Source organism: Penaeus vannamei, chromosome 7, assembly GCF_042767895.1.
Source record: "Penaeus vannamei isolate JL-2024 chromosome 7, ASM4276789v1, whole genome shotgun sequence".
Lineage (NCBI taxonomy): Eukaryota > Metazoa > Arthropoda > Malacostraca > Decapoda > Penaeidae > Penaeus > Penaeus vannamei.
In genome coordinates, this window is record NC_091555.1 from 47274352 (window position 1) to 47286033 (window position 11682).

Genomic DNA, 11682 nt, shown 5'->3' on the forward strand with positions numbered 1-11682 from the left:
ATAAAAGAGAAGACAGTAACTGCGTTTTACTCTTCGTTAGGCTACGTAGGATATGTATAATTCATCCATTAGGAATGCCATATGCCATTTATTCACGGAAAATTCTTAAAAGTACAGACTATCGTTAAAACCTGTAAACCTACAAAATACATTTAACCCGCACATATTAACAAATCCCCCCCTATATTTGATAATGTTTCCATAAAAAACAGTTGTTGTTCTTTAAAAAAAAAGAACACATATACCCCGAAAAATGACAATGTACGCCACACGCGGCCGTGACGAGAATAAAAATGACCCAACGAGATAGTGGAGGAGCCGGTTCTACCAGTAGACTGAATAGGCCTAGACTGCCCACACCTAAAACAGCCCAAGAGCCAAGTGAGTACTGTAAACCATATTAATTAATTAATTAAGAACATTAATTAAGAGTATTACTTTAATCTGAGACCGGTTTCAAGGAGATTTATAAAGCTTACTAATGTCGATTATATCCGATAAGGGTTTTATACGTGTCGTATGACCTCTCGAGGAAGGCGTCCTTAGCAACCGCCATAGCAACGTATCAATTGATTCATAATTGAATATCATACTTTATAACTGCATTTGCTGAACAGTTGATGTATGTTCAATATTTATTTTGTTTGAATGGTTGTTATAAAGGTCTGAAAAAGAACCCTTGAGATTAATGTATGGATACATTTTATAACGATTTTCTCTTTTATATATGATTAACGCGACTCCAGCGAACACAATTCCTCTAAGCTTAATATATCCAAACAAAGTCACTCCGTAGCTTTGCAAATACATAGCAATATAGACCAATAAAAAAAACGAATAACTGGAACCGAAGCCAAAACCCAAACGAAAGCAATCGGACAAGACCCTCAGATCAGCTGACCAGAGAGGCTGACCTTTGACCCCGCCTGACGACAGGGCGACCGGTGTATTATGGTCCGAATAGCTTTATCTCGTGCCATCGCATGTTGCCTCGTTATTCCAGTCTTCTTATGAGTGTGGTTCTCGCTGTCAAAAGCCTGAGTGGGATTGGCTGCACGAATTCATCTTCGTCTGTGGACCTTGGTAATGGCCAACTAATGTTTATTTTGGGGATTTTTGAGCTAAATTCGGGTTTTATCGGTAATGGCTAAGTGGGTATGGATTAAGGTTTCGGTGTATGAGTGAATGGGCTATTTTATTTTTTAGGTGTTCCTTATTTTTGGGGATTATTAAGATGGGAGTTGATTTTCAGCAATGGAAGGTTAAGAAAAGCAGAAAAAAAAGATTGTCAGGGAGAGAAACACTTATTATGTAACTGTATATTATTTGATATGTTCTCTTGATCTATTTGAAAGTTCCGATTAACAATAAACACCAAGATTTTTTTCCGTAGATACGAAGTTGGCTTTTGCTCTGAAGGTATTCTGATGACGGATATTTTCTTATGCACAGATCCAAAATCTATCAAGATTAGTCGTGGATGCTTATATGAATAGTCCCGAATTATATTAAACAAGTACAAGTACGGGTATGCGCGTCCAAGGGTATTCTCAGACCAGTTGCCCTGAGATACGTTTATTGAATGTTTTGTTAATCTAAACTTTCGTCTGTCACATAAGCATTGGTATTTTCATTTTAATGCCCTCTTTTAATGCCCTAGTTGGTAAATATGAATATATTAATGCTATTGTTGTAGATGAAAGTTCAGAGTCACGAAAATTTCAATAGATATTTTTATGGGCAACTGGGCTGAGAAGACCTTCGGAAGCATGTTTGTTGAACAAAAAAGTCTTGTGTTGATGAATCAATATTTACCAGAACAAATCATCAGGTAATCAGAATAAAAAGCGGGTCATAAATGTAAACGATTTTAAAGGCATTAATATTATTATTTATTTATTTATTTTCAGTAATGTCAATCAGGCTTTGATGCTAAAGAATGTACGGAATGGTTACCTTGGGGAAATCTGAGACACTTTTTTTTGAAAGGCCTCTCATGTACGAATTAGAAATAAGGCATTTTATAATTGATAGTCCTTAGTAACCTTTTGACTTGTAACATGGTAATGGAATGTCCTATCGTACAGATATAGATTTGATCAGTAAGTGATGCTTCCTTCGTATTTTCCGCGATTAGAGCAACCAAAAGCATGACAATAGTCTGACATGTTTTGTATTTTTTTTTTATGTTTCAAAAGCCATCTTGTTTACCAGCTATTGAGTATGCATTCCTTTCATTGCTCAAATTGTCACTGCGGAGCCCCTTAGACTTCAGAAAACTCTCAAAGCTTTTCCTTCATGTTTCTTCAAGCTCTTCAGAATGATAGGTGTGTTACAATTGAGCTTGTTGAATGATAGTTGATAACTTATACTTTTCACTATGAATAAGTTTACTATTATTTTTTTCAGTTACTTGAAAAGTAAATGTTGCTAAACAGGAAACTAGAACTTTTTTTAGATTTTGGAATGTAACTGACTTTTTAAGTCATAGCTTGATATAAAGATAGTTATTGCTATTCTTCGAGGACCTTGTACAATACAAATACAATCAATACTTTTCGTCTATTACCATAACATTAGTATTAGTATTAGTATTTTGATTCAGTTTTCCAGAAGCCACTAAGCCTCAAAGATATGGTTAAAAGGTCTACTTTTGAAATGAAGGAAAATTATAGAAAATCATAGTAGTAAAAGGCATGAATGAAAATCATATATAAACACTGTACGAAATGTACTTTGCCAGTTCTGTCACTAAATCTTTATTGAAGACATAGTCCAAAGAGTTAATTAAATCTGTAATTTATACATCTTCATAATTTATTATGATGAACTAATTCACTTTATTCTGTTATAGAGGTGAAATCTTTTGTCCAGGCACTCTGATAAGGTGCATGTATGCATGACTATTATAATTTCGATAATGTTCCCTATCATTGCAAGCATTATCTTTCCAGAAAGGCATTCATCAGGTTAAACAAGAATAGATCACGCCATCAACTGAGATGTAAATTTGAAAAGATTGTTTTATTCTACCTGTATTTGTGTTCTAACATCAAGTGATTGTAGTAGATGAATAATAATAATAATAATAATAGATTAGAAATAGGTTACTATTTTCATTTTTATTCTCTCTGTTTTGATAAGTATTTTGAAGATACCCACTGCTAACCTCATACTAATCAGCAAATTAGGGTTTGTGTGTGGTGATGATACCTCACAAATAATTTTTGTCTATCCAAAAATTTTTACATCTAGAGAAAAGTCAGTCCATGTTGATTTCCCGATGTTGTTCTGATTAGCAACTGGTCCTCATTTTGAACACGAAAATTTGGAATATTTGGTACTTAAGGGGAAAAATGTATTAATGTAGGGGAAAAAATATTGAATTAAAAAGAAAATCATTTGATTTTGGTTAAAAAGTCTATGGGATGTGTCATGTTGACAGGAGGGTAAGCGGAGTCCCATCCCTTTAATATTCAAAGGTCTGTGCTGTTATTTTTTAAGGTCAGGATAAAAAACTTGTTCCATTGAAAACAAGCTTTTTTGTTCTTTAAGGTTATAAAGATCATGTAAATTTGTTATGCAATTAGTCGGTCCAAAAAATATGTCCTCATACTCGGTCCACACTATTCTTACACCTCCCCAAAAAAAATTTGAGTGTTTGTCCCTAAATGTCCCCATGGCTGTTTGCATTCCTGTAAACCTTCATCACTTATATTCAGGCGAGATTGAGCTTGGAGAACCTCCAGGAGATTAATGAAACCAGGTGAAACTGTATTGTGAGAATCTATACCAGTAAATGGTGAAGTATTTTTGGCCTTTGCCATTGTGTGGAGGCTACAGCAAATACTTGTTGGACCTCAGATTGTTTATCAACCATCATTTGGATAGAACCTAATACAAGTAAAAGGAAAAAATCTCATTTAGAAAGACCCTATGGCTATCTTCTGAATGCTTTCTTCTTTTTTTCTTTAGATTATTAAGATTATTTGTGCATTTAGATTATAAGAAAGCATTTATTTGGTTTTGAAAAGATATATGTTAAACAGGAGAGGCAGTAAATATTTTTGCTTTATCTGAATATGGAAGGACCAGAAAAAAATGCGTTATTGAAGTATTCTGTAATGCTTTATGAGAAATTATTCTCATCTTAATGACCATGCCCAAATAATGTGCTTGTTCTTTACCATGATTACTTTCTTTATGGTAAGGAGCCTTATCTGTATAAGCATTAATGAATGGTTAGCCATTATCTAGACTTGGGAGAAGCCAGATAAAAATAAAACATATCTTATCTCAGTGAACTTTCAATCAGCATGGGGAGGTCCCTGGTTCTTGATCCACAGGAGAGACTACATGTCTTTGGTTTGTAGAAAAGAGATGGGGATGTTTATATAGATATAATTAAAAAAAAATGTTTTGTCATGGCTTTTCTGTATGATATTTGTTGTGTGAGAGTAAAGTTTTATTCCTTTGGGATTTCTTGGACTACTACTAGAACAGGTGGAACTTGCTCACAAAAGTATTGTGTAGCACTCCCCCATTAATATGAACTAACAGTTTGGATTGTGGTGTGATTTCCTAATAATTTTGGCATTTATTCTATCTTCTTTCTGCTTGTAGTCAAATAATGATTTTTTTTCTGACCTAAAACATCAGTAATTCCTTGGTGCATGTGTTCAGAGATAAAGGAGTATTTTTATTTAACATGTAGCCTGTATGTATACATATATATATTCATATATGTGTGTATTTTTTTTCTTTTTTATCTATATTTTCTTTTTTCTTTTTCTTATTTATGATTTGATATAGACATCAATAAGATATCATTGAAGATTAGTTTTTGTTGCTGTAGATTTTTTTTTTCATTTTTACCGACATTGAAATAATCACTTCTTATATTTATCGAGCAATAGTTCATTAATTAGAAGATAAATGCAAGTGAATAGTGTAACCTAAAAAAAATCATGAATATAAATTAATCTACATGTTATGTTCAAACAGTATCCAGTATTATTGATTTTTCTGCTTCGTGCTTATGTCTTATATTCTTTCAGCATGAGTGATTACTTTACTGCTTGGACAAGAGTCAAGATGGATGACCAGATGGTAGCCTACATAACCCTTTTCACATCTACGGCTGTGATAGGGTTTGGCATAGGTGCGGTACTCTCTTACTTCCACCTCCCCTTCATCTGGACGCACAAGGTCAGTTGATGGATGAGGGCCGGCTTTCAGTTTTAGACATATTTGAATGATTTTTCATTGTTTTAACCCTGACAGGACATGCTATTGTAAGATATCATGCAGAAATGGGGCATGAGAACATAAATTATTCACTTTAGTCTACTATGATTCATAATAATTATAATTATAATGATAATAATGATAATAGAATGAGTTTTCCTTTTCCTGGAGGAATATTAGTAAAAATTGCTCTATATCTATACCAGAGCAGTTTAATATGTAAGATGTGCAGCCTTTTGGTATTAAGATGTCTATATATGGTGCAAAATATTTTTAAGACTTGTAAATCATTGCTTTGTGGAAATTTCTTATGTTCAGAGAAAATTTACGCAAATGAATTAATAGATGCATAGATCTTAAACCAATGGATTTAGACCTCTTCTACCCTTTAAATATCCCTGTCATTTAATTTTCAGTATGAAGTGCTTTATCATCAAGTAACTTTTTTGCTTTAGGTTGATAAGGAGAGTAAACGCCATGGAGGCGAACTTGTGGCAGAAGTTTTAAAATCTCATGGAGTACGCTACATCTTTACTTTACCTGGTGGGCACATCTCGCCCATTCTCGTTGCATCAGAAAAGCTTGGAATACGCATTGTTGACACACGTCATGAGGTAAGGCGAGTCATTCACCATTAAAGATAGTGTAGCAAATATTTAGGAAAAGTTAATGTAAAATTCTTATCATTAACCTTGTGAATATGGTACATTGGAAAGTTATTTTTATATTTTGATGCTTTCCCGTTACAGGTTTCAACGGTCTTTGCTGCTGATGCTGTTGCCCGCATGTCTGGCACAGTTGGCGTAGCAGCTGTTACTGCTGGCCCTGGACTCACCAATACTGTTACGGCTGTAAAGAATGCTCAGATGGCAGAGAGTCCTGTTCTACTAATTGGTAAAATATTTTTCATGCTTTAATTAACACTGAAATATCACATCAGATTTAATGTTCTTATCTTTCATTTGTTTCAAGTAAGTTTTTGAGTTGAATATATTTTTATATATATATTTATATATATATATATATATATATATATATATATATATATATATATATTTTTTTTTTTTTTTTTTTTTTTTTTTTTTTTTTTTTTTTTTGGGGGGGGAGGTGGTCTTTTAAACTAATTGTAAACTAATTTGCGTTAAATTAGCGAAGGCCAAGGTGACGGAAAACACTCAGAAAAGAGCCTGTTGATATTTTGAAATATAAACTCACCACTGTCTGTAAACTCACCGTTTATATTTAGAATAAAGTAGCCACATTGTTATTATTATGTATTTTCTCGATTATTTGGCCTTTAACACAAAAAATGTAAAATCTTTTCTATGTGTAAAGTATGATAAATGACAGTATGATAAATCTCACCTGGCTTGCTGTGCAGCTGCAGGACCATGTGGTCAACTTAAACATCCTAATCAAACGACTCGTGTTCATATATTTTTGGAGAAAGAGACTCACCACTGCATATGCATTATTGTTGAACCCTAAAGTCATATATGTGATGTTTATGTTAAATGCAAATTATATCTATCTTATTTGTATTGAAAAAGATTTGAAAAGTTGTTTGATGATTTTTATATTTTCTTTATTTTTTTCATCATAAAGCCCTCACATTGGAAGGAATTTGTTATCAGAAGACACTTTCATCCTCCTGTGACTTATTTCAGTAGGTAATGTCAAAATACAATGTTTGATTTTCACTCCAGTTGTAGATAAATACATATGTGTAAAACTTGCTGATGCCGCGAGTGACTGCCTTGGATTCGTGGATCCTGTCACAACCTAGTTTTTCTTCATAGAGGTTTCTAATTGTGTGGATAATTCTACATTCCTGTATGAGCGTGAAATGGGTTTAACTCCTTTTCGACAAACCCAACCTCCCCCAGACCCCACGACCCCCCCAATTTTTAGGGACGGTCTCCATAAAAACAAAGCCCAAGAACTTATCTTGTTCACAGGTTCAGGAGTTTTTATGTATATATATTTTTATATTTACAAATTCATGTAAATTTTCTTTAATAGGTGGAGCTGCAGCCTCTATCTTGAAGGGTCGAGGAGCTCTTCAGGATATAGATCAGATGTCACTCTTTAAGCCTCTGTGCAAGTACTGCGCAACTGTCACCTCAGTAAGAGATATTGTGCCCGTTGTCCGGCGAGCTTTACAGGAGGCCCAGAGTGGGACACCAGGTAAGGGTCTTTTAGGGAAAAGGTTTGATTTCATTTGCCTTTCTCATTTATTCTTCATCATCTTCATTTCCTTCTTCCTCTTTCTTCTTCTTCTTTTAAATGATTAAATGATCATGCCTCAGTTTTGGTATTTTCAAATTATATCCCCTACAAAGAAATACCAGGAGCCTAATTTTTTATTTATATTTCCAGGTCCAGTGTTCATTGAATTTCCCATTGATGTGTTGTATCCATACCACATGGTTGCTAAGGAGATTGGTGTCAAAGGAGAGGGCAAGTCCTTCATGCAAAAGGTTGTAAACTGGTAGGTGATGTATAAGAAGATTTGTTCTGTTGATAGCTTTTAGTTTTATGGTTGATTTAGATTAAATTTAAGGGGAGATATCCAGAAAACAAAGGGAGGTACCAGAGGGGTATTAAGTATGGATTGAACACTAGCATTCATATCATAATGTGGCATCAACTTATACATGAAGATTATACAAAATAGTAACCTTTGTACCTACCTACCAACTGCTATCCCCAGTCTTCAAATTTTCCAAGCTTTACAATGTCATTTCTATAAAAATCAGCAAAGAAAGGGTATCATGGTAAGCATTTTTATTTATTTATATGCTTTACTTTTCATATTTAATTATGTTTTTTTCAAGGAGATGGTTTTGTAAGTAGTGCACCAATAATCATCAACTTAACCCCTACGATCCAAATGATGTGGTCTCGTCATGGAAAAATCTGGGTCGAGGTCCGGGTGACATGAACATGCCATCATGGGGCAAAATGGCTGTGGAGCGGGTCTCATGAACTTTCCATTATGAGCGAAGGTCAGAGTGACAAAAAAGATTCACCATGAAAACACAAACCACTTGGAGTGTATTTTGACTCATTTGGCACTTATTTACCTTGCACAGACTCAATATCATCTCTCCCTGTAGTAAATGACTTAGTGCAAGAAAAAAAAAAATGGAGCATTTGGTTATTTGTATCTTATATTAAATTTTTTTTGTAATTTTCAATTTTATGTAATACAACCTGCTCCGCAGGTGGCAGCAGCATGGAATATGGTACACAGCATGAAAATGGCTTCCTTCCTGGAGCCGGTGCTCTGCCAGTCACTGCTTATGCATGTTACATTCCACATTCATCTATCAATGGGAATAATGATAAAGCTCCCTTCTATGTGCCAAGTTTGTGCCACCAAGTGCACGGCTATTTTGCCTGATGACTGCATGTTCATGTCACCCACCCGTCGACTCAAGTTTTTCCATGACTAACCGTAATGTTATTCAGGTCCAAGGGGTTAAGCTTGTTTGTTTTGTATCTTCCTCATACTGGAGTGTGGAATTATTATAGTAACTTTTAATTATTGTTGAACATTTGATGTACACTCCCCCCTAAAAAGTTGTTATGATATGGATTAATGATTTAAAAAGATATTTGCTTTACTTTGCAGGTACCTCGGTAACTACCTCGACAATCTCTTTGCTGGAGCGTGGGATCCTCAGGACACCAAGCCTCTCAGGGTTAACATTCCGTTTGCCAACCATGATTTGGGTGAGTTATCCGATTGCCTTTAGAAGCCGAGTATATTTTGATTTCTGTTTCAACATACATATGCATATGATGTCTATGGTTTAACTCATGTTTGTACACACATTTACAGTTCAGCAGTGTGTGTCAATAGTTTCCAAGGCAAAGAAGCCAGTTATTGTGCTTGGAAGTCAGGCAACTCTCCCACCAACACCTGCGGAAGATCTGCAGCGTTCTTTGAAAACCCTTGGGATCCCGTGCTTCCTTGGAGGCATGTCCCGTGGACTTTTAGGTAGGAAAAATTAATGTGATAATTCATTTTATATTTGATCTTTCCTTTTTTACTTTCTTTTATACTGCCTATAGAAATTCTAGAGTATTTTGTAAGAACCTGTGCAAAACAATTTGAATAATAATGGATATTTATTATATGAAATATAAATGTGATTACATCATTGCTATATGCAGGTCAGAAGAGTGATATTCAGATGCGACAGAGAAGACGCGATGCATTGAAGGAAGCAGATGTCATTATCTTGGCTGGTGCAGTGTGTGACTTCAGGCTATCTTATGGAAGGACACTGGGACGTAAAGCCAAAATTATTGCCGTTAACAGGAACAAGGAACAGCTATACAGGGTTTGTTTTACCTTCTTGTTTAGCAGGCTACTTTATGGTTTATGTGATGATTTAGTAGAAAGAATTGGTATTAGGGAACGCCCAGAGAAAGGCATATAGTAAATGCAAGGTATTTGAGAGAGGTGAAGTAGGCCTAAGTTTTGGCACCAGTTCATTAAGTTTCAAGGCTTGTGTCCAATATTTACCAGATAAAGTGACTATTCATTAGGGCTATTTATGAATGTTAAAGAAAAGCATAAAATTGAGAGCTGATACTGGGAGATTATTTCTTTAGATATAGCTTCTCTGATTATTATCCTTATAGTGACCTTTTAGAATAGGCTCTCTGTAAAAGTTCTGACATGGAATAAGGAGCTTCTTGTTTGCAGAATGCCGATATGTTCTGGAAGCCAACTGTTCCTGTTCTGGGTGATGTTGGAACGTTCATGAGAGACCTTGCGGCTGGTTTAACCGGATATAATTGTGACCCAGAATGGATCTCCACTCTCAGAGAAAGGGATGAAGCTAAAGAAATAACAAATAAGAAGGTATGTATTATTCTATGGCAATGTTTACTATGATGTGAACATTTGGGGTTAGTGGTAAGGTTTTTATTTTTGATATTTTATATATTTTTGTGTAATGTATGTATCGTCTATGCTTGAAGAATTCAGGGATATTAGAAGTGGACTAGTGACTTATTTTGAGACATTCATGGATTAATAAGAAAACTTTCCTTTACAGATGTCCGAAGAAATACCCGAGATGCATCTAAACCCAATGAAAGTGTTTATGGAGCTTGAGGAACTACTTCCATCTGATGCCGTCCTTGTAGCTGATGGAGGAGACTTTGTGGCAACGGCTGCTTATATTCTTCGGTGAGCCAACTTTTCACTAGACTTTTTTTTTTATATTGATTATAGCTTTAACTTACTTTAAGGGTCTAGACCTTTTTTTATTTAGCTTAAACTTATTGCATAGAATGGATAAGCAGCTGTTTCTCAGTACACACACACTAAACCAATAGTCAATATTTTCCACAAAAGAGATAATAGAGTGAAAGATATGTCAACAAGTATTGTGGAAACAAAGAAAAGTGAAAAATATTCTCTAGTAACATGGTGGATGCAGTTGTATATCCTACTGTCCCCCAGGAAAGATACACATTGACTGCAGAGATGCACGCTTTTACTCTCGGGATCAAGGTTGTTTTTGGTTGATTGCACTGAGGCATCTTTGCAGATTAACATAGAAAACGCTTGTTTATTGTACAATTATTTATTTTAATAATCTAAATTATTATTATCTCACTATTAAAATAATGGAGCAGTAATCTTAAAGGGTTAAACAGTATTTCTTCAGGGTTGTGGTGTTGGGGCGGGGTAGAAGTAAGGGAGCTTACTAGGGCATGCCCAACACTTATAATAGATTTGAAGAGTTTTTGGGTGACCCTTATGGGAAATTTGCCTTGTAAAAATCAAGTTGATGGTGGGAAAGACTAAATCATCCAATGAGTGATAAATAAGGATGAACACATTTAATAAGTGAAAAGTAGAAGTTGGTTGACTATTTCAGTTTTTGAATCTTAACTGATAAAGCTTACAGAATACTGTATTAGTTTTCAAATAGTTTAGATTATTTGCATTATTTTTTTACATGTAATTGATTTCTATTTTCTTTTTTTATATAAATGGTGGAATAATGGTTATTTATGACAAACGTGAAGTAGAGTTTCAAAGCAACAGTTTGAAATAAGAATTTTCATTGTTGCAAATCACAAGAACATCTGTTAGTTACTAAATGGATCTACTTCTTTCCAGGCCACGAGGTCCTCTCATGTGGCTGGATCCTGGTGCTTTTGGGACTCTTGGTGTCGGCGGAGGATTTGCTCTGGGCGCCAAGCTCTGCCGACCAGAATCTCAGGTGGGTGTTAGAGTGTCATAAGTCATATGTCTCTCTTTTTCTCTTTCTTTATTTCTTCCGATCTCTCTCTCTCTCTCTCTCTCTCTCTCTCTCTCTCTCTCTCTCTCTCTCTCTCTCTCTCTCTCTCTCTCTCTCTCTCTCTCTCTCTCTCTCTCTCTCTCTCTCTCTCTCTCTCTCTCTC

General features: G+C 35.0%; 1 protein-coding gene across 5 annotated transcripts in view; it reads left to right on the forward strand.

The window, feature by feature from the left end:
- Window positions 1-860: 860 nt before the first annotated feature.
- The window catches only part of LOC113803163 (2-hydroxyacyl-CoA lyase 2-like), a 12306-nt gene continuing 1484 nt past the window's right edge, over window positions 861-11682 (forward strand). Inside the window, exons 1-13 of one of the 5 annotated variants that reach the window (XM_070123825.1) lie at window positions 863-1083; window positions 2955-3004; window positions 5058-5208; window positions 5703-5861; window positions 5997-6141; window positions 7270-7434; window positions 7627-7738; window positions 8885-8985; window positions 9095-9253; window positions 9430-9599; window positions 9968-10126; window positions 10323-10456; window positions 11399-11501. In XM_070123825.1, the coding sequence (XP_069979926.1) occupies window positions 5059-5208; window positions 5703-5861; window positions 5997-6141; window positions 7270-7434; window positions 7627-7738; window positions 8885-8985; window positions 9095-9253; window positions 9430-9599; window positions 9968-10126; window positions 10323-10456; window positions 11399-11501 (1557 nt within the window). In that variant the 5' untranslated portion in view covers window positions 863-1083; window positions 2955-3004; window position 5058. Of the gene's footprint in view, window positions 1084-2954; window positions 3005-4268; window positions 4366-5057; window positions 5209-5702; window positions 5862-5996; window positions 6142-7269; window positions 7435-7626; window positions 7739-8884; window positions 8986-9094; window positions 9254-9429; window positions 9600-9967; window positions 10127-10322; window positions 10457-11398; window positions 11502-11682 lie in introns of those variants that run through there. The other 4 variants (XM_070123829.1, XM_070123831.1, XM_070123830.1 and 1 more) reach the window with 4 other exon arrangements.